General features: G+C 56.7%; 1 protein-coding gene across 1 annotated transcript; it reads left to right on the forward strand.

The window, feature by feature from the left end:
* Positions 1-1027: 1027 nt before the first annotated feature.
* Positions 1028-21630, forward strand: ABCA3 (ATP binding cassette subfamily A member 3). The gene is given in 31 exon segments (XM_037384719.1): positions 1028-1232; positions 1793-1920; positions 2048-2213; positions 3612-3871; positions 4546-4662; positions 5236-5356; positions 5891-6064; positions 6716-6897; positions 8082-8228; positions 8579-8708; positions 9466-9575; positions 9577-9621; positions 10464-10619; positions 10955-11165; positions 11462-11612; positions 12126-12224; positions 12415-12607; positions 13467-13770; positions 14095-14368; positions 14964-15168; positions 15632-15851; positions 16098-16256; positions 16797-16969; positions 17251-17385; positions 17521-17715; positions 19250-19437; positions 19540-19710; positions 19930-20117; positions 20225-20298; positions 21425-21460; positions 21462-21630. Coding segments are annotated over 30 exon segments (4701 nt in total). The 5' UTR covers positions 1028-1232; positions 1793-1899; the 3' UTR covers positions 21558-21630.
* Positions 21631-22203: the final 573 nt, after the last annotated feature.

Genomic DNA, 22203 nt, shown 5'->3' on the forward strand with positions numbered 1-22203 from the left:
TGCTCCCTCCGTGGAAGCAAGTGTGATGTTACAGTGGTTTTTACAAGCATAAATCCACCGGTCAACAGCGTGTACAGCGCCTCACAGTAAAACAGATTGGGGGGGGTCACGCTGCAGGGATGTGGGGGTACATGTGATGCTGGCTGGGGACTGCTGGTTCCCCCTGCCCCCTCCAGTCAGGGATGACCCCAGTTCCCCTGGGACAAGCAGAGTTTTAAATGCTAATTAACCTGGGTTGGATGCTATCAGCCTGGGCTGGTGGTGGGGTGTTGGTAGCTAGCTGGAAGCTTGCAGGAGCTGTAAACCCTGGGGGAAGCCACGGGCTCTGCCAGGGTCCCATCCTGGGCTGGGACGTGGAGCCTGTGTCCTGCCGCCTGCAGCTGCTGAGCTCCAGCGGAAAAAGCTTTGCTGGCTGCAACAGCTTTGCTGTGCCCTGCTTTACCTCCCTCTGGCTTGCTCGTCTCAGCCTTCTGTTTAGTGACAGTATTTTTAGCTCCCAGCCCTGCAAGCATTGGGCAAGGTTGCTCTGCTTTGGCAAAAGCCGTTCTCATCATTCTGCCGGCAGCGGCTGGTCCCCGCGCGTCGCTGTGGCTGCCTGCAGGAGCGGTTTAGGCAGGCGCTGAGCGCTGCCTGTGCCTGGGCAGAGCCCTGTTCCACTGGGGAAGGGCAGAGGACCAGCTCAGCTCGTTCAGACCCGGCAGCATGGTGGGGAAGGCTCCAAAGGAGGGTGGTTTGAGATAGGGCGGTGCTTAGGGTAGGGAATGCCTTGGCTGGAAGGTCCTGAAGGATGCAGGAGCTGGTGCAGGGTCGTTCCCAGGCTCCAGAAAAACCCAAGTTGTGAAACCTTGTGAAATGCAAGAATGCTTCTGCTACATGGTGTTTGCATGCCCTGGACCTCATTACTGTGTTTGGTCTCCCTTTGGTATTTGCATCTTACTTTTTATATCTTTTTCTTTCCTGGCAGGAAAACGGCAAATCTTGGTGACCGTCATCGAATCTGCCTGCCGCTACTTTTCGCCGCCATCCTGATAGCTCCTGCGGCCACCGGGTGCACTCCATCAGCCATCCCAACGCCACCATCTACCCCCCCGAGTCCGTGGATGACCTACCGGGCTTCTTCTACAGCCGGCACCCCAGTAACCCCTGGGAGCTGGCATACGTCCCCTCCAACAGCAGCGCCGTCAGGAGCATTGCCGAGGCGGTGGAAAGAGCTTTACCCATCAGCATCAGAGGTGAGCAGGGGCCAGGGGCTGCAACTTCCACCCCAGAAATTGGTACAGATTTTTACTCTGATAAATCCTGATGCTCTGTTCCTGGGATGTGTCATTTTTTTTAAGACATCCAAGGCAATAACTTTATTTTTATCTCACTAAAACTACAGGATTTTGTTTTGATTTTTGGTTGCGTTTTGTTGCAGTTTCCATCTAGAATAATGTTTCCCTAAAATAGTTCAAGAAAGTGGCTGTCACTTCCCCGAGAAACGGTATTTTTGGAAATCTTTTTGCACAGAAAATTGTAGTGCTTCATGTTCCAAACTGAAGATATCACTAGAGTTTTCTCTGAAAGGAGAGCTGACTCCTGTCAAGGAGGAGGAATCTGCATGCCTTGTGATGGGTACAGCTGTGTCCTGTGTAAAACCCCCCTGTCTGACAGCAGCGGTGTTTCCCAGCTCTGTCTGGAGCACATCCCTCGTGTCCTGGACCAAAATGATGGTTTTGGTGATGGGTGACCATCAGCCCATGTTGAGCTGCCATGCTGCACGCCTGCATCTCTGTCTTTTCCCCCTCTGCAGCTCAGGGCTTTGCCTCGGAGAGGGACTTTGAGGAGTATGTCAAGTTGGACAACCGCTCGGGCAGCGTGCTGGCCGCCGTCGTGTTCAAGCACCGCTTCCAGCAGAGCATGTCCCCACTGCCCCTCCAGGTGAGCGGAGCCAAGGGGCTATGGGGATGCGGGGGAAGCAAAGCCAAGGGGTGGTGAGGAGGACACAGGGGGACCATACTGGCTCTTTTCTGTCCCACCTGCAACTCCCTTTCTGTGCTCCTTCCAGGTCGACTATGAACTGCGCTTCAAGTACAGCCCGAGGAACGCGCCGCGGAGCGAGCAGACGGGTCTGAACCCCAACCTGGACCGGGACTGGCACACCAGCTACCTCTTCCCGCTCTTCCAGCTGCCCGGGCCCCGGGAGGCCAAGTTTGCCGATGGGGGGACGCCGGGTGAGGGCTCCCTCTCCTCTGCCGCGGGCTGTGGCACGGCCGCAGAGATGGGCGTCATTGTCTGTCCAGCAGCTCGGCTCGTTACAGAGGTTCACTGAGGATCTAAGCTTTTAAATAAAGAGTTTACATTTTTATGATTAATTTAACTTAATTTTTAAATTAATTAATTTACTTTTAACATTTATTGTCTTTATTATTTTTAATATTTATTTTATCCTGTGACTTCTTGGGCACTGTTGGCCTCAGGGTACCTCTGCTGAGCGGAGTTGGATAAGAATAAATTTTACTTACGTGAATCTTTTTTTTCCTTTTCAATGGAAAATTTATTTCAAGGTCCAAACTGCTCAGTATTTATCATGCTGCTTAAATAGTTTAGAAATAAATAGAGCAATTCTGTGGTTTGAGAGTAGTTTTTTAAGGAAAGCCAAACCACTGACGGAGCAGGAGGCAGCAGGGATGTTGCCAGAGCTGGCGCTGGGTTAGGACTTGATTTTTGGGGAGGTTCCTCTTGGCTGCAAAGGGGATATTTTCCTCGGTTGGGTTTCTTCTTCCATCGTTCAATAGCGATGTCAAGGAAAAGATTGAGAGGCTGAGAAAGCCGGCAAATGGGTTTTGCTCACACAGTGTAAATAAGCCTGAGCCCAGGAGGGCGGTAGCTGCTGGGTCAAACGCTCTGCAGGACAGGGTGACCAGGAGCTCCGATCAATTCCTTTGCTACAGTATTTGCTTAGTAAATTAGTTAATATAAAACATTGTTCATGATCTCATTTTCTTACTTTTTCCTTCTCTGTCTAGGTCATTTTGAGCAACTAACTTTCAAAATGCTCATTCGGGGCTTTGCAAGCAGAATTTGAGTTTCCATTCGAGTGACATGTGGCAGAAATTCCACATAAAAATAAACTAGTTGAAAATTTAGAATCTTTCACTGTTTTCTCATGCACAAAAATTTAAGCCAAACTTGTGAGAATTGGGTTATATTTTCCTCACCAAAACGGGCGTAGTAGCCCGTATTTTCTTGGCTTACAAAAAAAAAAGGACCAAATACAAACTCAGCGACTTTGGTGGTCATTAATGATGATGAAGAATCTCCCCCGTTACAAAAATAAACCTGTGCCTGCGGAAAGGCGACTGCATTTTAAATTGAGTTTTCCTGCCAGCTGCTTTTAAATGATGATTATGAGATTTAAATTGCTCTGATTTAAATCCTTCCTGAGCCCCTCTGTGTCTGCAAGAGTGTGTCGATGGTGATGGGTTTTTTTGCTTTTCCTACAAGCTTTCTTTTTTTGTTCCCTGTTCTTCCCAAGCAATCCCTCCCATAAAGGCTGTTTCTCTCCTGCCGACGCCTCCCTGCAAAACCTGGACCCGTCTCTATTCCCTGGTGTCGTTTTTGCCGTGCAGGCTATATCCGCGAAGGGTTCCTGGCCGTGCAGCATGCGGTGGACAGAGCCATCATGCAGTACCACGCCAGCGCCAGCTCCGCCAGCCTGCTGGAGAACATCACGGTGGTGGTGCAGCGCTTCCCCTACCCGGCGTATGTCAACGACCTGTTCCTCCTCGCCATCCAGAACCAGCTGCCCCTCCTGCTCATGCTCAGCTTCACCTACACCTCGCTCAACATTGTCCGCGCCGTTGTGCACGAGAAGGAGAAGAAGCTGAAGGTAACGTGAGCGGTGGGGCACTGGGGCACTCCTCTCCCGCTGTGGCTTTTCCCAACGGGTGCTGCCTTTAAATGAGGAACAAAATCCCCCCGGGGTGTGGAGCCAGGCAGGAGGTGGGGATGGCAGCAGATTAGCGAGCCCCGGGAGGAATGGCGCTAATCCTGCTGCCGGGGACGCTCCTTGCTGGGCGGCCAAGGCTGCTGGACCGAAGGGCTGGTGTTTCTCTTGGGCTGGGAGGTGGCTTGGGCAGAGGGCAACACGTCTGGGTTCAGGGGTTCCGGAGAGTTGAGTTGAGCATGTGGGAAGCGAGGTGTTTGTTGAATGTACAAACCCGCGTGGCTGAGCTGTGTCGCGGGGTGGCTGGAGCTCGGCTGATGGGCTTGCGGCAGCAGGGCTGAGCATGCCGGGCTGGGGTCCCCCGTGCATGGGGCCATGCTGCCCCCTGCCCCACGGCTGCCGGGCTTCCCTGGCCCCACCGCCACCAGCTGTGGTGATTTTGGGTGCAGCTGTGCTCTCTGGGCTGATGTTCTCCTGCGTCAGTGACAGCCCCTGCCCGGGGAGGTGGGGGACACCGTGCCATGCTGACAGCCGTGTGGGACGCTTTGGTGGCACCTGGGGATGGCGTGCCCACGGGGTGTGGGTGCAGCCCGGGGTGATGGCATGACTCCCCACAGGAGTACATGCACATGATGGGCCTCAGCAACTGGTTGCACTGGAGCGCCTGGTTCCTTATGTTCTTCCTCTTCCTCCTGGTGTCCGTGTTTTTCGTCACCGTGCTCTTTTGTGTCAAGGTGAGTGTCTTTCCCCAGGCCACTGTTCAGCAGGCCAGAAGCTCTGTGCTGGCGAGGCACAGGGATGACAAGGATCCTCTGCCACGGGCTGGACTGTCCTGGTGTCCCAAGACTCCTCTGTGCGTGTAGCGCAGGCTGGAGTTGGCCTGTTCCAGGGCTGGGTGGGCAGGGGTGACCTCCCACGGGCACCGGGGAGACCCAGGCACTCCATGCAGAGCAGGGCCACCCTGCACCCACAGTCCTGCCCTGCACCCACAGTCCTGCCCTGCACCCACAGTCCCACATGCCCGTGGAGGGGCTCGAGCTCTCCTTGCTGCTCCTCCCCCTACACCATGACAAGCAGGAGGTGGCCACCTGGACGCTGAGCAAGGTGTCCCCTGCCTCTTAGACCCCACATCATACAAGGGCAACCTGTACTTCCTCCCTCTGGGGTGGTCTAGGAGGGACTGGGTGTTCTCACCTGTCTCTCTGTTTGTCTTTAACCCACGGAGAACATCAGGTATTGGCTGCCCATGTGTGCCTGCTGCCATGGCCACCTTGGGCAGCCCAGGCGTAACCACGTTCTCTCGCCAGGTGAGTGAACAGGGAGCGGTGCTCACCAACAGCGACCCCACACTGGTGTTCACTTTCCTTGCCATCTTCTCCATTTCCTCTATCTCCTTCAACTTCATGGTGAGCACCTTCTTCTCAAGAGGTGAGTCCCTCCCTGGCTGCCTCCCTGTGGGGCTGGGGGAGTGTTATGGGCCTTGTGCTGTAAAATCTCTGGTTAATTTTGGTTGGGAGGCAGCTCTGGAGGTCACCAGTCCACCCTGCTCAGAGCAGGGCCAGCTCCGGAGTTATGTGAGGTTGCACAGGGCTCTGTGTTGGATAACTGGCTCCATGCGGAGCGGGAGCCTTTGTTCCCTTGGCTGTGTTTTCCCCACGGTGTGTGGGAAGGGATGCGTGCGCTGTCGCTTCCCAAACCAGACAAGTTCATGCGTTAGGGCTTCATCTGGCAGCTGTGGCCCCAGGGTGCTCGGGTCTGGGATGGACAGGGTGCTCCTGCAGCTGTCAGGATCCAATGCTGCCCCTGCCTTGCCCCGGGGCACGGGCACATCCTCGTCCTGCCCCTGCATAGCCACACTTTGTGCAAGCCTTGAATCTCCCCGGATGGAAAGCTTGTGAGAAATATATTCATTGGCATCACCAGATTACTGACTTCCCGTCTTGCTTTTCTCTGTGCTGGCAGCAAATGTTGCGGCTGCCGCTGGCGGCTTCCTCTACTTTTTCTCCTACATCCCTTACTTCTTCATCTCGCCCCGCTACGACCTGATGTCCCACAGCCAGAAGCTGGCGTCCTGCCTCATCTCCAACGTGGCCATGGCCATGGGGGCACAGCTTATAGGCATGTTTGAAGGAAAAGGTGAGCGAGTGCCTCCTGTCCCCCGGGAGGGGAGCCAGACTCATTCTGTGGTGGGTTGGGGCTGGCTTGCATGTGGTGTGAAGGGTGGAAAGAAGTCAGGGAGAAGCACTTTCCAGCTCCTAACGAGAGCAGGGGGGCAAATTGCCAATCGCTCCCACAGGTCTTACCAGCCCCCCTGAACCCACACCCCTGGCAGCCTGGACTGTGCAAAACACCATCATCACTTTGGCTGCCGAACGAATTCTGTTCTGATGGACGGGAATCCACTGCGTTTCCTCCTTCCCGATACACATCTTTAATTTTGGTGTTTATAAGAATTTGCTGGTGGTTCCAGCAGAGCCCATGCTTTTGTAAAGTGATGGCAGTAAAAAGGCAGCTGTGGTGATGGAGGGGCAGTGGCTGGAGATCGCTTCTTCCCTGGGCAGTGCAGAGAACGTGGTGGAGGAAGCGTGATGGAGTGCGGAGCCTCGAGATGTCAGTGTGCTTTCTGCTGCATCTTTCCCCTCTATCTTTAGAAGGGATTGTAGAGCCGTGTGTGTGCCCCTCATGCCCGAGCAGTGAATTAGGACAGGGGATGCTGTCTGACAGTCCCAGAGAACACTCTGTCCTTCTGGAGGTGCAGAGGTAGGCAGTGCCCCGTGTGCGTTGCAGGGACTGGCATTCAGTGGAGGGACCTCATGAAGCCCGTCAGCGTGGACGACAACTTTACCTTAGCCCAGGTGCTGGGGATGCTGCTGTTGGACTCGGTGCTCTACGGCGTGGTGGCCTGGTATGTGGAGGCCGTCTTCCCCGGGGAGTACGGCGTGCCTCAGCCGTGGTACTTCTTCTTGACGGTGAGCACCGCTTATGCACCCCTTCGAGTGGGCTTGATGGGCATCGTGTGGGGATGGTCCCCACCTCTGTGCCGTGCAGTGGGCCAGACTAACGTGCCAGGGTGGCACCACCTGGCCTCCAAAATCAAGGGGTCTGCAGCATGTCCTCAGTAAAGGGTGATGCAGCTGTATTTTTTTACTGAACGTGAAGGTCATCTTGGGTTTAAATCTTGTGTCCTGATGCTTCTTGGCATGCAGGGTGTTGTTAAATGTCTCCGTGCCCGAGTGAAGGCATCGGAGAGAAGCCCCAAGTGTGAGCAACCAGATCCAGTCATTTGAACCTCCCAGAGCGCTGCTGTCCAGGCGGACCCAGACGATCCGCGTCCCGCTGCCAGTCCCCACGTGCTAGTGACTGTCAGCTGAGCTGCCCTTGCTCTGCCAAGGCGAATGCTTGGCATCCTCCTCAGCAGCGGTGGCTGTGCCGATTACTGCAGCTCAGCTGGCCGCTGAGAATTCATTAAGCCACAGCGATACAACCAATTCTGATCCTGTGGCTGTATCCCTTGTTATTTGATTGGGAGGTTTTTCTTCCTCCCCTCTAAATTCCTTATCCCAGCATGGTTTCACTCCAGCATCCCACTCCCTCTTGCAGCTAGACCAGGGTAGCGGAGATACAGCTGTCTGCCAACAGCCGCAGTGAGATGCTGATTTTGCACTCAGGAGTCGCTGAATTGTTATTTCCATGGGGATTTCAGGTCTCAAACACTTATTTTCATTCCTGGAGAGCCAGGTCAAAAAAACCTGTAACTGCAGCAGCTGGACCCCAGGCTTTTTGCATTTATTATATGTCAGGGCTTTTGGAGGGGGTGATCATCCATTGCACGGGCTTTTCTGGGCAGGGGGCTTCTGCCTGAGCAATTTTGCTTCTCAATGAAGTACTGACCTTTTCCATGGGAATGAAGATGAGGAAAAGCTGCCTGTGTAATCACGGGCAATCCTGCTGTAAGGGAGAGCTAGGGGAAGGCAGCAGGGTAGGGGCAGGAGTTTCATCCTCTGACTTGCTTGCTGAAGATGTGCTGGTTGACAGTTCCCAGGCCAAGGAGAGCAGTCTTGGAGGTCTGTGGGAGGAGGAGAACGGCCAAGGCTGGGTAGAAGAGATGGTCTGTGTCTGTGCCTGAGTTTCTCTCTCTGCCTTCTTCCATCAGCCCTCGTACTGGTGCGGGCGCCCCAGGACTGTGGTGGGAAAAGAGAAGGAGGAGGAGGAGGACCCTGAGAAAGCTCTGAAGAGCCAGTACATTGAGGAAGAACCTGCCGACCTCGTGTCAGGAATCAAAATAAAGCACCTTTCCAAGGTACCAACTGCCCAGCACAACACAAATTTATCTTAATGTTGTTTTTGTAAAAACTGCTGCCTGCAGGCAACTCTCTTATCATTTTGCTGCCCTTTTTGCCTCGGGCAGTGTTGCTTAGCACTAAGGCTCTTCCCCAAAGCTGGCTGCATTTTCTTGTGGGCTGAAGTGTTAAGTGCTTACAGGAGCAGTGACATCTCTATTTTACCTGTTGACATCTGAATTTAACCCGAATTAGACCTGTTTTCTAATGCCAACACCACACGAGCATCATGGGCTGGGGCTGCCAGCTGGGGCAGGTCTGAGTGCGCTTGCTTCGGGTGCAGCATCAGCTTGTTAACGTGTCTTTGCAGGTCTTCAGAGTGGGAAACAAGATGAAAGAGGCAGTCAAGGACTTAACGGTGAACATGTACGAAGGGCAGATCACCGTCCTGTTGGGACACAATGGCGCTGGGAAGACCACCACTCTGTCCATGCTCACAGGTAGGAGCTGCATCCTGCTGCGGGGCTGGCACGTGGCCAGGAAGGGCTGATGGCTTGACTTGCAAAGAGGAGCTGAACCCCACTTCTGCTCTTCCCCGGAGCACCTTCAGTCACTGAGCTGTTAGCCAGGGATGCCAGGGTAGTGAGAGGCATGTCGGTGCTGGGGAGAGGAGGGAGGGTGCGGGTCCCTGCTCAGCTCTCCACAAGAGTGGGATCAGCCGGCGGGGAAGGTGACAGCCAGTCTTTGTGTTGGAGAGCCCTGAGCAGAGAAGGGACTTGCTGCAGGCTGGGTCTCTGTAGGCTTTGTCGTAGTAAGGCAGAGAGGCCACCAGGCCAAGAGTTGGTCTTCATCCTTCTTGGGGTGCTGAGCTGCCCCAGGCAGCCTGTTCGGGCATGGCGGACATGGTGACCTTTGATGGTTCATTCTTCCCTGTTCTCTGTCACTCTGTGCTGCTGCTGCCAGCCGAGGGGGCTCACCTTGTCTCCCCTGGAGCTCTGCCCGCTTCACCCCTTGCCTGCCTGCGCTGGCAGCACTGCAGGGTCCACCTCCCGCCGGTGGGTGCCGTGCAGCCCACCCTGCGGGCAGGAGCAGAAAGCTGCCGTGCCCCAGCCTGAGCAAGAGCCGCTTGCTCTGACTGTTGGCAAAAACCTGCCTGGGGGGGGATGCTTGGCAGGACCCCCGCCGTTCTGCCGGCTCTTTGCTGCCCAGGGTTGTCCTCAGCCCTGCGCCAAGGCTGCTGCGCCTCGCTCCTCCCAGGTCTGCACTCTCCGACGGGCGGGCAGGCGTACATCAACGGCTACGAGATCTCCCAGGACATGGTCCTGATCCGCCGCAGCCTGGGCCTGTGTCCCCAGCACGACGTCCTCATTCGACAACATGACGGTGGAAGAGCACCTCTGCTTCTACGCCGGGGTGAGTGCGGTGCCTGGGGGGAAATGCTGCTGTGCCCCTGGGAGCCAGCCCTGGGCAGGCACCCTGCAGCTTCGCGAGGCTGGGGAAGCATGGTGAGATCCATCAGGTGGGACCAGGGGAGGCCATGAAGATGACCGGGGGGTAGAGCACCTATGGAGACAGGCTGGGAGAGCTGGGGCTGTTCAGCCTGGAGAAGAGAGACCTTACAGCGGCCTTTCAGTACCTAAAGGGGCTTATAGGAAAGAAGGGGACAGATGTGTTAGCAGGGCCTGTAGTGATAGGACAAGGGACAACAGTTTTAAACTAAAAGAGGGTCGATTCACACTAGATATAAGGAAGAAACTTTTTAGGCAGAGGGTGGTGAGACACTGGCACAGGCTGCCCAGGGAGGTGGTGGATGCCCCGTCCCTGGACACATCCAGGGTCAGGCTGGATGGGGCTCTGGGCAGCCTGATCCAGTGGAAGGTGTCCCTGCTCCCGCAGGGGGGCTGGATGAGATGGCCTTTAACAGTCCCTTCCAACCCAAACCACTCTGTGATAAGCAGAACAGCCGTTCCCTCCTTATTCCACCTCGTCTGCAGGCAGGAGCTCCCTGCTTGGCTGCCAGAGGAGTGGAGGGTCACAGGCAGCGTGGCTCCACAGAAACCACCATGCCAGCTGTGCTGGCTCCTTCAGCACTTGGGCAGGACTCCATCTCTGTGCTGCCCTGCTTCCCTGCCTGGCTGTGGAGGAGGGAGTGTGGTGGGGTTCAGCAGCCGGTGGCTGATGTGGTGGCGAGGGTCTTTGCCAGATTCACTTGCCCCCGCAGGCAGGCTTAACCTCCCCTTCCCCCTGTCTGGCAGCTGAAGGGGTACCCATCCTCCAAGTGCCCTGAGGAGATCAACCACATCCTGAGGATCCTCAACCTGGAGGACAAGCGCCACGCTCTGACCAAGGCGCTGTCTGGTGGCATGAAGCGCAAGCTCTCCATTGGCATCGCCCTCATTGGGGACTCCAAGGCAAGCATCGTCGGTGGGGCTCACCTCAAATCTTTCTCCCTGGGGCCAGCGCAGGTCTTTCTAGAAGCTTTGAGGTTGTTCCTCACATGGTGAGCCAGTGGGAGATGCAGGGAGAGCAAGGAAGGGGCGGGAGCACCCCCACAAAGGGGGATAACTCTGAGGACAGTGCCCGGAGGCTGCAGTGCAGCTCTGCTGCCTGGCAGCTGCTCCCCCAAGCAGGAACATCACGTGCATGCTGCAAGGTCAGGGCTCCTTCTAGGCCCTGGGATTGCCCTCTCCTGCGCTGCTGTGTCTCTCCCAGCCCTGTTTGACCAGCACCCGTCTCCTGTGTGCAGGTGGTGATGCTGGATGAGCCAACGTCAGGGATGGACCCAGCCTCTCGCAGGGCCACATGGGACCTCCTGCAGCAGCAGAGGAGCAACCGCACCATCCTGCTGACCACCCACTTCATGGATGAGGCTGACCTGCTGGGGGACCGCATAGCTATCATGGCCAAGGGCGAGCTGCAGTGCTGCGGCTCCTCACTCTTCCTCAAGCGTAAATATGGTAAGGGAAGAGCAGGCAGGCCGTGCTTGATGTCTCCTCCTTGCCAGGGAGGGGCAGGAGCGAGATATAGGGCCAGGAAGGGGACCCATTGCTCCCTGTCTGATGGCTGCTTGCTCCCCATCGTGCTATACTGCCTCTTCTGAAGCCCATCCCCACACTTGCTCCTGCATCGCATCCATAGCCCAGGCAAAGCCGTCAGTGCTTTGTAGTGCCTTAGCATTCCTCTCTGCTCCAGCACCGCAGGGCCAGGCTGGGCTGATTTACCCTCCTCTCCCTTCTCTCGTCCCTCTGCCCAGGGGCTGGATATCACATGGTGATGGTGAAGGAGCCCTACTGTAACCTGGGGGAGATCTCCCGCCTCATCTGTCAGTATGTGCCCAACGCCACCATGGAGAGCAACGCTGGGGCAGAGCTGTCCTTCATCCTGCCCAAGGAGAGCACGCACAGGTAATGGTATTGTCCCCTGCCTGCCCTCCCCGGGTGGGTCCCTTCGGCACACGCTGGGGCACACACTGTCGTCAGGGGCTCACTGGAAAGCGGAGCTGCTTTCTGCGTCAGCACTGGTCTTGGAAAATTGAGTTTGGCTCCTCCTTTCACCTCCGCCCTCCCCTGCGTGTGCTGGCACATCGCTTTCATGCCCCCCGTGTCACCACCCGTGCAGCAGCTGCATGGGACAGCGCGGGTTGCTGATAGCTGGTGATGGCTGCGGTGTGGAGGGTGGAAGGCATGGGGCAGGCTGGGCTGGCTCCGAAATCTAATATATGGATAGCTGAGGCTGCCTGCGGCAAGGAGGAGCAGCAGGTGGAGCCCAAAAGCTGCTCCTGGGGCGAGTGGGGTGCTTGGTGCTGCAGGCAGCAGCGGAGCTGGCAGCAGAGCTCCAACCGCGCAGGACTGATGCCCAGAGGGTCTCAGCCTCCGAGTGCCCCCCTCATGAGCATCTAACACCGCTTCTCTGTTCAGGTTTGAGGCCTTGTTCACAGAGCTGGAGCAGAAGCGGGAGGAGCTGGGCATCGCCAGCTACGGCGCCTCGGTCACCACCATGGAGGAAGTCTTCCTGAGGTGGGCAGGAGCGGTGGGGTGCCATCGGGTGACAACCGTTCCTCGTGTGCTTTGGCAGTGGCGATGTCCTCCTACACAGCTCTCCAGGGCACCGGTTGGGGTTTGCCTCATCGGTTTGGCTTCCCCAGCTCAGAACAGCTTGGTCCTGTCTGAGTCTGCATTTCATCACCCGCTTTCCCTTCTGGCACAGGGTTGGGAAACTTGTGGATTCCAGCATGGATATCCAGGCCATCCAGCTGCCTGCCCTCCAGTACCAGCATGAGAGACGCTCCAACGACTGGGCCATGGATGACTCCAGCAGCCTGAGCGGCATGACGGACATGACGGACGACAGTGGGGCACTCATCACGGAGGACTGCTCCAGCATCAAGCTCAACACGGGGGTGAGTGTGGGGGTGTTGGTACCACAGGAGAAAGGAGAGGGCATGTGAAGGGGATTTTCGGAGCAGGGTTACCAAGTGGAGCCTCCCCCACGGCTGGTCTTGTTGCGTCTGGTTTGGAAGATCAAATGGGAATCTTCAGGGCAAATTATTTTTAGGGTTGTTGGGGTTGGTCACTGCTGTCTTCTTCATGTTAGTCCTGAGGTGTACAGAGATGCTGTTGAAGGTGTCCCAGGTGATCTAAAGTGGTTTTTGCCTGCTGTTGCTACATCACTTGGGATTTTCAGCAGGGAGATGAGAAAAAACATCTTCCTTCCCCTGATAGGCTTGTGTTTCAGATCGCTGGCAGCCCTTCATGGCCTGCTGCCTATGCACCTGTGATAAATTTCCTTGCATTTCTCAAGGGCACATCTCAAAGGCAGAAGGGGAGAAAGATGTTTCTAGGTTTAAAAAGCAAAGAAGGGGCTGGGCTGGGAGCTCCCAGGCGCCTCAGCCCGGTCGCTTTGGCAGGCAGCCGTGTTGCAGTAATCCTATTTGTGAACCTCAAATGCTGAGAGGTGGAGGAAGGGAAAGGTCATGGCTGAAGCTGCTTTTAACACCTGAGATCCCAAAGAGGCTGAATCCCATGGGGAAGCCATGGAGTCTGACGGGCTGACCTGCTGTGCTGGAGTGCAAGTCGCTTCCCTGCTAATCGCTTTACAGTCTGGGCTGGAGAGCAGGCTCTGCCGCGGGCTTGCAGGCTACCTGCGGGACGGGGAGGTGGGTTTTGGGGCTGTTCCCCCCTCAGCTGCGTGGGGCGATGTGGCCAGCGGGGCTGCCTGCAGCTGGCAGGGCTGGCGCTGACCGGGCTCCCCTCTCCCAGTTCTACCTGTGCTGCCAGCAGTTCTACGCCATGTTCATGAAGCGAGCCATGTACAGCTGGCGCAACTGGAAGATGGTGGCAGCGCAGTTCCTCGTGCCTCTGATCTTCACCGCCTTTGCCCTCATCGTGGCCAAGACCTTCCCAGGCCCCAGGGACTCCTCCCTGCTGAGGCTGACACTGGAGCCCTACGGCCAGACCATCGTGCCCTTCAGTGTCTCGGCTGCCTCGGGTCTGTCGCAGAGGTTGGCGGAGCAGTACGCGGAGCTGCTGGATGCCCAGCGCCAGTCGCCGCTGGAGGTGCTGGGTGAGGGTTTGCAGGGCGCCCATGGAGCAGGCGATGCCTGGCAGGAGCCACGGGCTTCTCTTGCGGGGGCCCTTGGTGTGGGTGGCTCAGGTCCCGGGTGGGCATATCTGACGTATCCCCTTGTATCCTCTCCTGTGTGGGAGAGTCCCACAGTGGGCAGGACGCCTCCTCACCGGAGCAGAGCTGTGTTCTCCAAACCCCTGCGTTTGTGGCCGTCACTGGGGCAAGGGTGGCTCACTGGGGCTGGGGCTGCTCGGTGTGCCGTTGGCCCCCGTTAGCGCTCATGTGATCGAGCCTGCTCATAATGGCTGTGGTGTCTGGCAGGTGGCCTGGACGAGTACCTGATCTCGAGAGCCTCCGAGGAAGGGGGAGCCTTCAACGAGCACTACATCACAGCTGCCTCCTTTGAAGGGGCTGGGAACCGCACTGTGGTCACCGCGCTCTTCAACAACCAGGCGTACCACTCCCCCGCCACGGCCCTGATGCTGGCCGACAATGCCATCTTCAGGGTACTGGCGGGCCCCAACGCCTCCATCACAGTCACCAACTACCCTCAGCCCCGCAACATCACTGAGAAGGCCAAAGACCAGCTCATGGAGTATGTTTGATGGCACAGCGCCTGCTTTCCTGCTGGGGCTCGTGGCTTCCGTGGGTGCAGATGGGCCTGGTTGTGCTGGCATCAGTGGAGGAGCCAGGCTGGAGCTTCTCAGACCCAAACGTTGCTGTGGCTGTGCTCAGGAGGGCGGGAGAGCAAAGCTCTGGAGGTGACTTACCTGCCTGAGCCTGGCAGCCGCATCACCCCATGCACTTATCCCAGTGGCTGGGTGTTGCCCTCCGTATGCTGGCTGGGGTTGGTTTTCTCTGGATGCTCAGAGCAGAGGGGGCTGCGTGGCTGTACACTTCACAAAGTCCTGCAGTCAGGGTCTCCAAACCTCACCTGTACCAGAGGGGACATGCATGGGACCTCACCGAGGCAGGGTAGAGGTTTGTGGTGTGCAAGGTGGGCCGTGCGTGGGTGACGCTCTTCTTACTGAGGTGCACTTTTATTGTGGGGTGTTTCTTCTGCATGCTGGCTTGCTGGGTGAGTGTAGCCTCCCTGAGAAGCACGGTGTGGGTGTGCTGTCCCCCCGTAGCCTTGGCATTGCCTTGAGGAGCTGTCCCTGTCCTAACCTGCCCCACTGCTCTCCCCGCAGGGGCCAGACCGGGTTTGCCATTGCCATCAACCTGCTGTATGGCATGGCCTCGCTCGCCAGCACTTTCGCGCTGCTGCTGGTCAGCGAGCGGGCCATCAAAGCCAAGCACGTCCAGTTTGTCAGCGGCGTCTACGTGATCAACTTCTGGCTCTCCGCCCTCCTCTGGGACATCATCAACTTTCTCATCCCTTGTGCTCTAATGCTGGTGAGTCAGCTCTGATGCCCTGTCTTCCCCTTGGGTGGGAGCTCTGGGTGCTGCTCCTCTGGGAGAGCTGGGATGCGTGTGGGTGCAGGGTAGAGGATAAGGCTACTGGCATTGTCTCAGTTAGTCGAAAGGATGGGCAAGAAAGCTGTCCCTTAGTCCTTCTGGGAGCTGTGTCATGGCCAGCCAGCTGGGTCAGTCAACTGCAGCCTCTGGCACCTGAATGCTTGTTTGTGGGCACTAGAAAATCTCAAAATACATGGGAGCATGGAGAGCGATTCCCCAGATCTGCCCTTCTGCATTCTGGTCTGCAGAAAGAGAGCTTGTCTTGGGGACAGGCGTGGGCTGCTGGTAGGAACCGTCAGTGCGGTGCTGCCATTACCTTGCTGCCTGGGCCACTGAGACAAGGGCAACATCACTTGTGGTCAAGACAGACATGCATTCTACTCACATTGCTGTGCCCCAGGTGATATTCCAAGCCTTTGACGTGCAAGCCTTCACCCAAGACAGCCACCTCGTTGATGTGATGCTGATCTTCCTCCTTTATGGCTGGGCCATCATCCCCCTCATGTACCTCCTTAGCTTCTTCTTCTCGGTGGCAGCCACAGCCTACACCCGTCTCACCATCTTCAACATCCTCTCAGGCACGGCCACCTTCCTGGCGGTCACCATCATGAGCATCCCAGGTGGGTCGCTGCCCTCCGTGCCTGCCCAGCACCGCACCCTGCCATCACCAGGAAGATGCAGCCCCCAGGGGGACTCTCATCCCAGGGCTGTCCCCACACCAGCAACAAAACTGCTATGACAGTCCATTCTCACCCATTAAACGTGACAAAATCTGTTGGTTTTCCTTCTGAACTTGGAAGTATCAGGGTCTTTCTCTAAAACCAGCTAACTCCCAATCTGTTGTTCCTCCTGTGCTCTTTTTTCAGAACTGGGCTTGGTGGACCTCTCCAAAACCTTGGATAAAGTCTTTCTCGTCTTACCCAATTACTGCCTGGGCCAGTGCATCAGTGACTTCTACCAGAACTATGAGTTCATTCAGTTTTGTACCTCCTCTGTTGAAGCCATCTTCATCTGCAAGGCGTTTAGTGAGTCTCTGTGTTGGTCCTCACCTGCCCACCCCACCGTAGCCACACTGGGAGGTCTCTGAGGGGTGGATGGTGGAGCTGGGCAGTATCACGGGGCCTCTAACCCAACCTGGGCAGTAGCTCCAGGTACCATTTTAAAGTAAAAACTAGGCAGCATTTGACACTCGTAGGTGATCCAATTAAGGCATCTTTTCCTTACTAATGATTTGGAGGAAAGCTGGGGTGAGGGAAAGTTTCATAAACAAGTAAAGAAGTCCCTGTCCCAAGAGTGACGTTTTCTCCTCTGTGTGCCTCCACTGGGCATCTTCTGCCAGATCCCCTCCAGACCGGAATCTTCCTGTGGGAAGCATTGGAAAGAGCTGTGGGCAGGGAGCCAGTGTGAGCTGGGATGGAAATGAGTGTTGGAAAGAGCTGTGGGCAGGGAGCCAGTGTGGGCTGGCATGGAGATGAGCCTGGCAAAGCCTTGGGCTCACAGCTTTCCGTGCCCCTCCCCAGAGTGTGGATTGATCCAAATCTTGATTTTGTTCCATCCCTGCTCAGATATCAGTTATCAGATGAACTACTTTTCCTGGGAGACTCCTGGGATCGGACGATACCTGACCTCCTTGACCGTCCAGGGTTTCTCCTTCCTCTTCCTCCTTTTCCTCATTGAGACAAACCTTCTCTGGAGACTGAGAACTTTGGTCTGTGGCATCTGCAGGCGGCGGAAATGGGTGAGCTGAAGCATGTGGAAGGGAGAAGTAAGATGCCCCCCAAACCAAGCCCAGGAGTCCCTGCGAGCTGGAGACAAGCTCCCTTCACCTAAATCACTCTCTCAGGGAGCATTCCTGGAGCAGGTGGCTTGGAGGGGCCAGTCCTGTTGACTGTGTGGGTTGGCAAAGGGAGGGAGAGACGGCTGATCAAAGGGATGGATTGTGTCTGGGTTGGGGGCACTGGAAGAATTCATTTGTCCCACAGCAGCCAGGTGGCAGAGTGTTTTTTCTCCCCTGTTTAGGTGGCACTGCTGAACAGGGTATCTGTGCTGCCGGAGGACCGGGACGTGGCAGATGAGAGGAAGAAGGTTTTGGAGTCACCACCAGAACTGCTGTCATCTCTCAGCAGCCCTCTGGTCATCAAGGAGCTCACCAAGGTGAGGAGAGCGTGGCCCTTCCTCAGCACCCTGCTGCTGGCTGAACCATGGTCCTCACGGGGCTGGTAAAGCCACCACTTGCCTTGCTGTGCCACCAGGCAGTGACTGGCATGGCTTGTGCATGATCTCCTCCAGGTCTACGACAGCCGGGAGTCCCTGCTGGCGGTGGACAGGATCTCCTTGGCGGTCAGCAAAGGGGAATGCTTTGGCCTCCTCGGCTTCAATGGAGCGGGCAAAACCACCACCTTCAAGATGCTGACGGGTGACGAGAGCATCACGTCAGGGGATGCCTTTGTGGACGGCCACAGCATTCTGGCCAACATCAAGAAGGTACCAAGGGCTGCAGGGGCGGAGGGCAGTGTTACACGCAAAACCTGCGTCTGGCTGGGCTGGGCCACCTCGCGAGTGCCTCTGAGGAGGACATGGTGGCCGTTGCCAGAGGTTGAAGTAATATCCCAGGGACGTTGTGTCCATGTCTGGCCCAGCTCTCCGTTATCTGGCCACGGGGAAGCAGTCCCCTCTCCGCTGGGATGACAGATGGGGGTAACAAATGGGAGCCAAACCTTGCTGGGGTGGCAAACCCTTCATCAAAGGGTTTAGCTCCGTAAGTTGGAAAGGTGAAAAATGTGAATTAATGATCACAGTTGGGTGATGGTGTCTCAAAAATAAGCAGGTTGAACCTTTCCAGAACCCCCTGCTAGAGGTCTCCTTGCTGGGAATTACCCACTGCCCTTGGAAAAGCAAGGGATGAGCAGGAATCAGGCTTTCAGTTCAGTCCCTGGATAGCCCTGCCACTGTCAAGCCCAGACAGCGTCAAGCAAGGAGAACACAGGCAGGGTCTGCCCTGAAAGCACGGCCCTGCTTGCTTCTTCCCCTGCCCCTCGGCCTTCTGCTGGGCTCTTGTCCCCAGAGGAGACCAGGACAGGGGGAGCAGGGTGCTGTGGTGGGCTGACCCTGGCTGGGAGATCTCCAGCGTGGCTCCTTCCCATGGGCTGCAGCCCTTCACATGCTGCCCCAGCGGGGGTCCCCCCCCCCAGCACAGGCACAGCCCCCCAGGCACAGCCGGCCCCAGGGGGGTCCCCACGGGGTCCCCATCCCATCCCAGGCTCCTCCCCACGGGCCCTGCCGGCAGCCGCCCCGCGGGCTGCGGGGGGGGGTCTGCGCCCCCTGGCACCCTGGGCTGGGGCACAGCCTGCCCCGCCGGGGGCTTCCCCACGGGCTGCTGGGGCACCTCTGCTCCAGCGCCGTGAGCCCCTCCTGCCTCCTCCTCCACTGACCTTCGTGTCTGCAGGGCTGTGGCTCTCACATGATCTCTCTCCTCTTTTCTGCTGCAATTTGTTGTGCAATATTTTTTTTTCCCCCTCTTCTTAAATACATTACCCCTGAGGCACGGCCAGCAGCAGGTCCAGCTGGGAGCTGGCTGGCGTGGGCTCTGTGGGCTCCGTCGGGCACAGGGGCAGCTATGGCACAGCCCCCCTGCAGCCCCCTGGTACCAAAACCTTGCCACGCAAACCCAGTACAGGTACAGACCTTCCAGTGCTTTCTTTTTCCCCAAGAGCCTGGGCCACCTGAACTGGCCCCGCACAATGATGGACGAGCTTGGGAAACGCAGCACGAGGCCACACAGTTGCCATCCAGAGCCGCTGCATGTGTCCATCCCTGCCAGACTGGCTGCTCCAGCCACCAGGGGCTTTCCCTCTCATTGCTCCCGTGGTTTCACAGGGGCGGCTCAGTCCCTGTCGCTTTGAGCAGAAACCTTGTGGAGATGCAGCTAAGCCCTGTGGGTGCCGAGGCACCTCCTGGCTTGGGGACCTTGCAGAGACTTGCCTGTGAGCTGATCCCATTGGGCTCTTCTTGCCCCAAGGTCCAGCAGCGGATCGGCTACTGCCCGCAGTTTGATGCCCTCCTGGACCACATGACGGGCCGCGAGACCCTGAGCATGTACGCCCGGCTGCGGGGCATCCCCGAGCGCTACATCGGCAGCTGCGTGGAGAACATGCTGCGAGGGCTGCTCCTGGAGCCACATGCCGACAAACTCGTGAGGACCTACAGGTAAGAGGAGCCATGGAGACACCCTGTGCCCCTTGCCCTTCGTCTTGTGTGGCTCTCCCTGTGCTCATATTGGGTCTCTGTCCCCATGCCCGTCTCCTGCAGTGGTGGTAACAAGCGGAAGCTGAGCGCTGGCATCGCCCTCATTGGCGGTCCCCCCGTCATCTTCCTGGATGAACCCTCCACCGGCATGGACCCCGTGGCCCGGCGTTTGCTCTGGGACGCAGTGACACGGACGCGGGAGTGTGGCAAATCCATCATCTTCACTTCCCACAGGTGACGCTTGTCTGGGCAGGCGCTTGGCGTGAGAGGTTGGGGAGAAGGAGGGAGGGTGCTGGGGTCCAAGGGATGGGACCTGCCTCCAGAGCCTGGGGGGGGGCACTGCCTGCAGCCGGCAGTGGCTGCTTTACCCAGATCTCCCTCTGAAAGTCCAGAAGCTTCTACTGTTCTGCCTTGGTGCTCCTGCCCCTGAACAAGCCCTCTTCTGTCCTGCAGCATGGAGGAGTGCGAAGCGCTGTGCACGCGGCTGGCCATCATGGTGAACGGGCAGTTCAAATGCCTGGGCAGCCCCCAGCACCTGAAAAGCAAGTTCGGCAGTGGCTACACCTTGCTGGCCAAAACGCGGAGTGAGGAGGAGGGCGAGCTGCAGGCCTTCAAGGCCTTCGTGGAGAAGACTTTCCCAGGTACCATTAGCTGCCAGAGCTGTTGCCCTCCGAGGGAGGGCAGGGTGCTGGGCGAGAGCTTCAGCCAGTTGCCTAACACAGAGCCTCTCCTCGCTTGTCTCTACCAGGCAGTGTCCTGAAACACGAGCACCAGGGCATGGTACATTACCACTTGACCAACAAGAACCTCAGCTGGGCACAGGTAAGCAGGTGCTGGAGCACGGCTGGTGCGGGACGAGGCTGGGGGGGCACAACCCTATTCCTGTCCCTTAGCATGCTCTTGATGCTTTGCTTTCATGCTCGGCTCATCTTCCTTTTCTTCCAGAGCCACTCTCTGTCCAAAATCCAGGTGATACATAAAACCCAAGCAAATTAAAAAGTGGGTTTCTCCCCAGCCCTTTCCCACCTCCTGGCCCAAACAGGTCACCTGCGCAAACAGCCAGCGTGTGAGCATCCAGGACTCGCCATGTGTGCTGAGCCAGGACCGCTCCATCCCACCCCCCCCAGCTGACTGCCCCTGCCCACAGCCCTCCAGAGGGAAAGCCGCGTCTCCCTGGGGAGCAAGAGCTGATTTTGCCATTGTTTGTGCATCTCAAAATATTGCATGGAGGCCTCTGGAGGGTGCTGGAAGGAGTGTGTTTGCTAGCTGCATCCTTCCCACCCTGCATCTCCCTGCTGGGAACGCAGCACTGGTGGACACAGCATCAACTCTGCTGCTGCTGCACGTGGGCACTGGGGCTGCCACGTGCGGGGCTACGGACATGGGCTTTGCTGAGCCACAGACCCGGCTGGATCCCAGCCCAGGGGGATATATAAAACCAGAGGGATGGGGGGGTGTGGAGAGAGATTATCTGTATACAGTGTAAACAGTTTATACATATAGGTATGCAGACAGTTATATACTGTCGATACATGTTTATGTCTAGGTAGTATACTATATATGCATATAATATACAGATAGTTTTTGTACACAGTATATACATTTTTATATCTGTATATATATAGTTTTTTATCTATTATATACATATTTTATATTTATAATGTATTGAGCTGGGATCCCAGCCCAGGGATATATTTAAAAAAAATACATTTGTACTATATATGTTTGTATCATATATAATGTATATGTAAATACATATTTTAAATGGGTCAGGTGCTCTGCTAAATAACCATCTTCTGGGCCTTACCACTGCCCTCCTGCCAGGGGAGGTTTCCCTTCCCTGGCTCTCCCTGGAGGAGAAGGCTTCCTCCGCTTTCTTGGCTGCAACCCATGGGGTTCTCCCGTCACTGAGGTACCTGCAGTAACCTGCCCTGCCTGTCCCTTGCAGGTCTTCGGGGCCTTGGAGAAAGCCAAAGAGAAGTACCCGCTTGGAAGACTATTCGGTGAGCCAGATATCCCTGGAGCAAGTCTTCATGAGCTTCACTCGCTTCCAGCACTACACAGAGGACAGAGGGAAATGAGCAGAAGCCCCCACTGGGCCCTTCGTCACGGACGGCCCTGCTGCCTAACATAGTATATATAGAGACAGTAATTATATATCGGCGTGTCTTAAATATGTATAAATGTAAGAAACTTTTTCACCGGGAGGGTGGATGGATGGCATCGCTAACTTCTGCCGTGGGGAACACCAGCGATGCCCCCCGGGGTTGTTGCATCGCGTGCTGGCACGGGTCTGTGTGTGCGTGTGTGTGTGTGCAATGTGACACTCCCCCTCTCCAGCCTATCACTCCATCTAGACAGCAAAAAAAAAAAAGCTCCAAAAGCAGGGAGAAGCCTGGATGGGTGGAGAGGGGTGTTGGGGGTTGGGCTGGGCAAAGGAGGAGTGGGATGCTGTCCCCAAATGGCCACCACACTCCCCGCCCCCCGCGCCCCCTTTTCCCTGCCCGATGCTCATCACCCATCAGGACGCTGCTCATTCGGTCTTTGCCCGCATGTCGACGTGTATTGTTAGGTGGTTTGCTCATGGTGTACCAGGAGGCTGTCAAATAGCTTAGACCCAAACTGTTCGCTGGGTTTAATTCGGGTGGTGCTGTGGGTGCCCTTAGAAGCTCGTTGTGTCTAGCGGGAGGGGACAAGGCAAGGCTCCTGTGGGTCCCCTTCGGCATG

The sequence above is a fragment of the Falco rusticolus genome, chromosome 4 (assembly GCF_015220075.1).
Source record: "Falco rusticolus isolate bFalRus1 chromosome 4, bFalRus1.pri, whole genome shotgun sequence".
NCBI classification, from domain to species: Eukaryota; Metazoa; Chordata; class Aves; order Falconiformes; family Falconidae; genus Falco; species Falco rusticolus.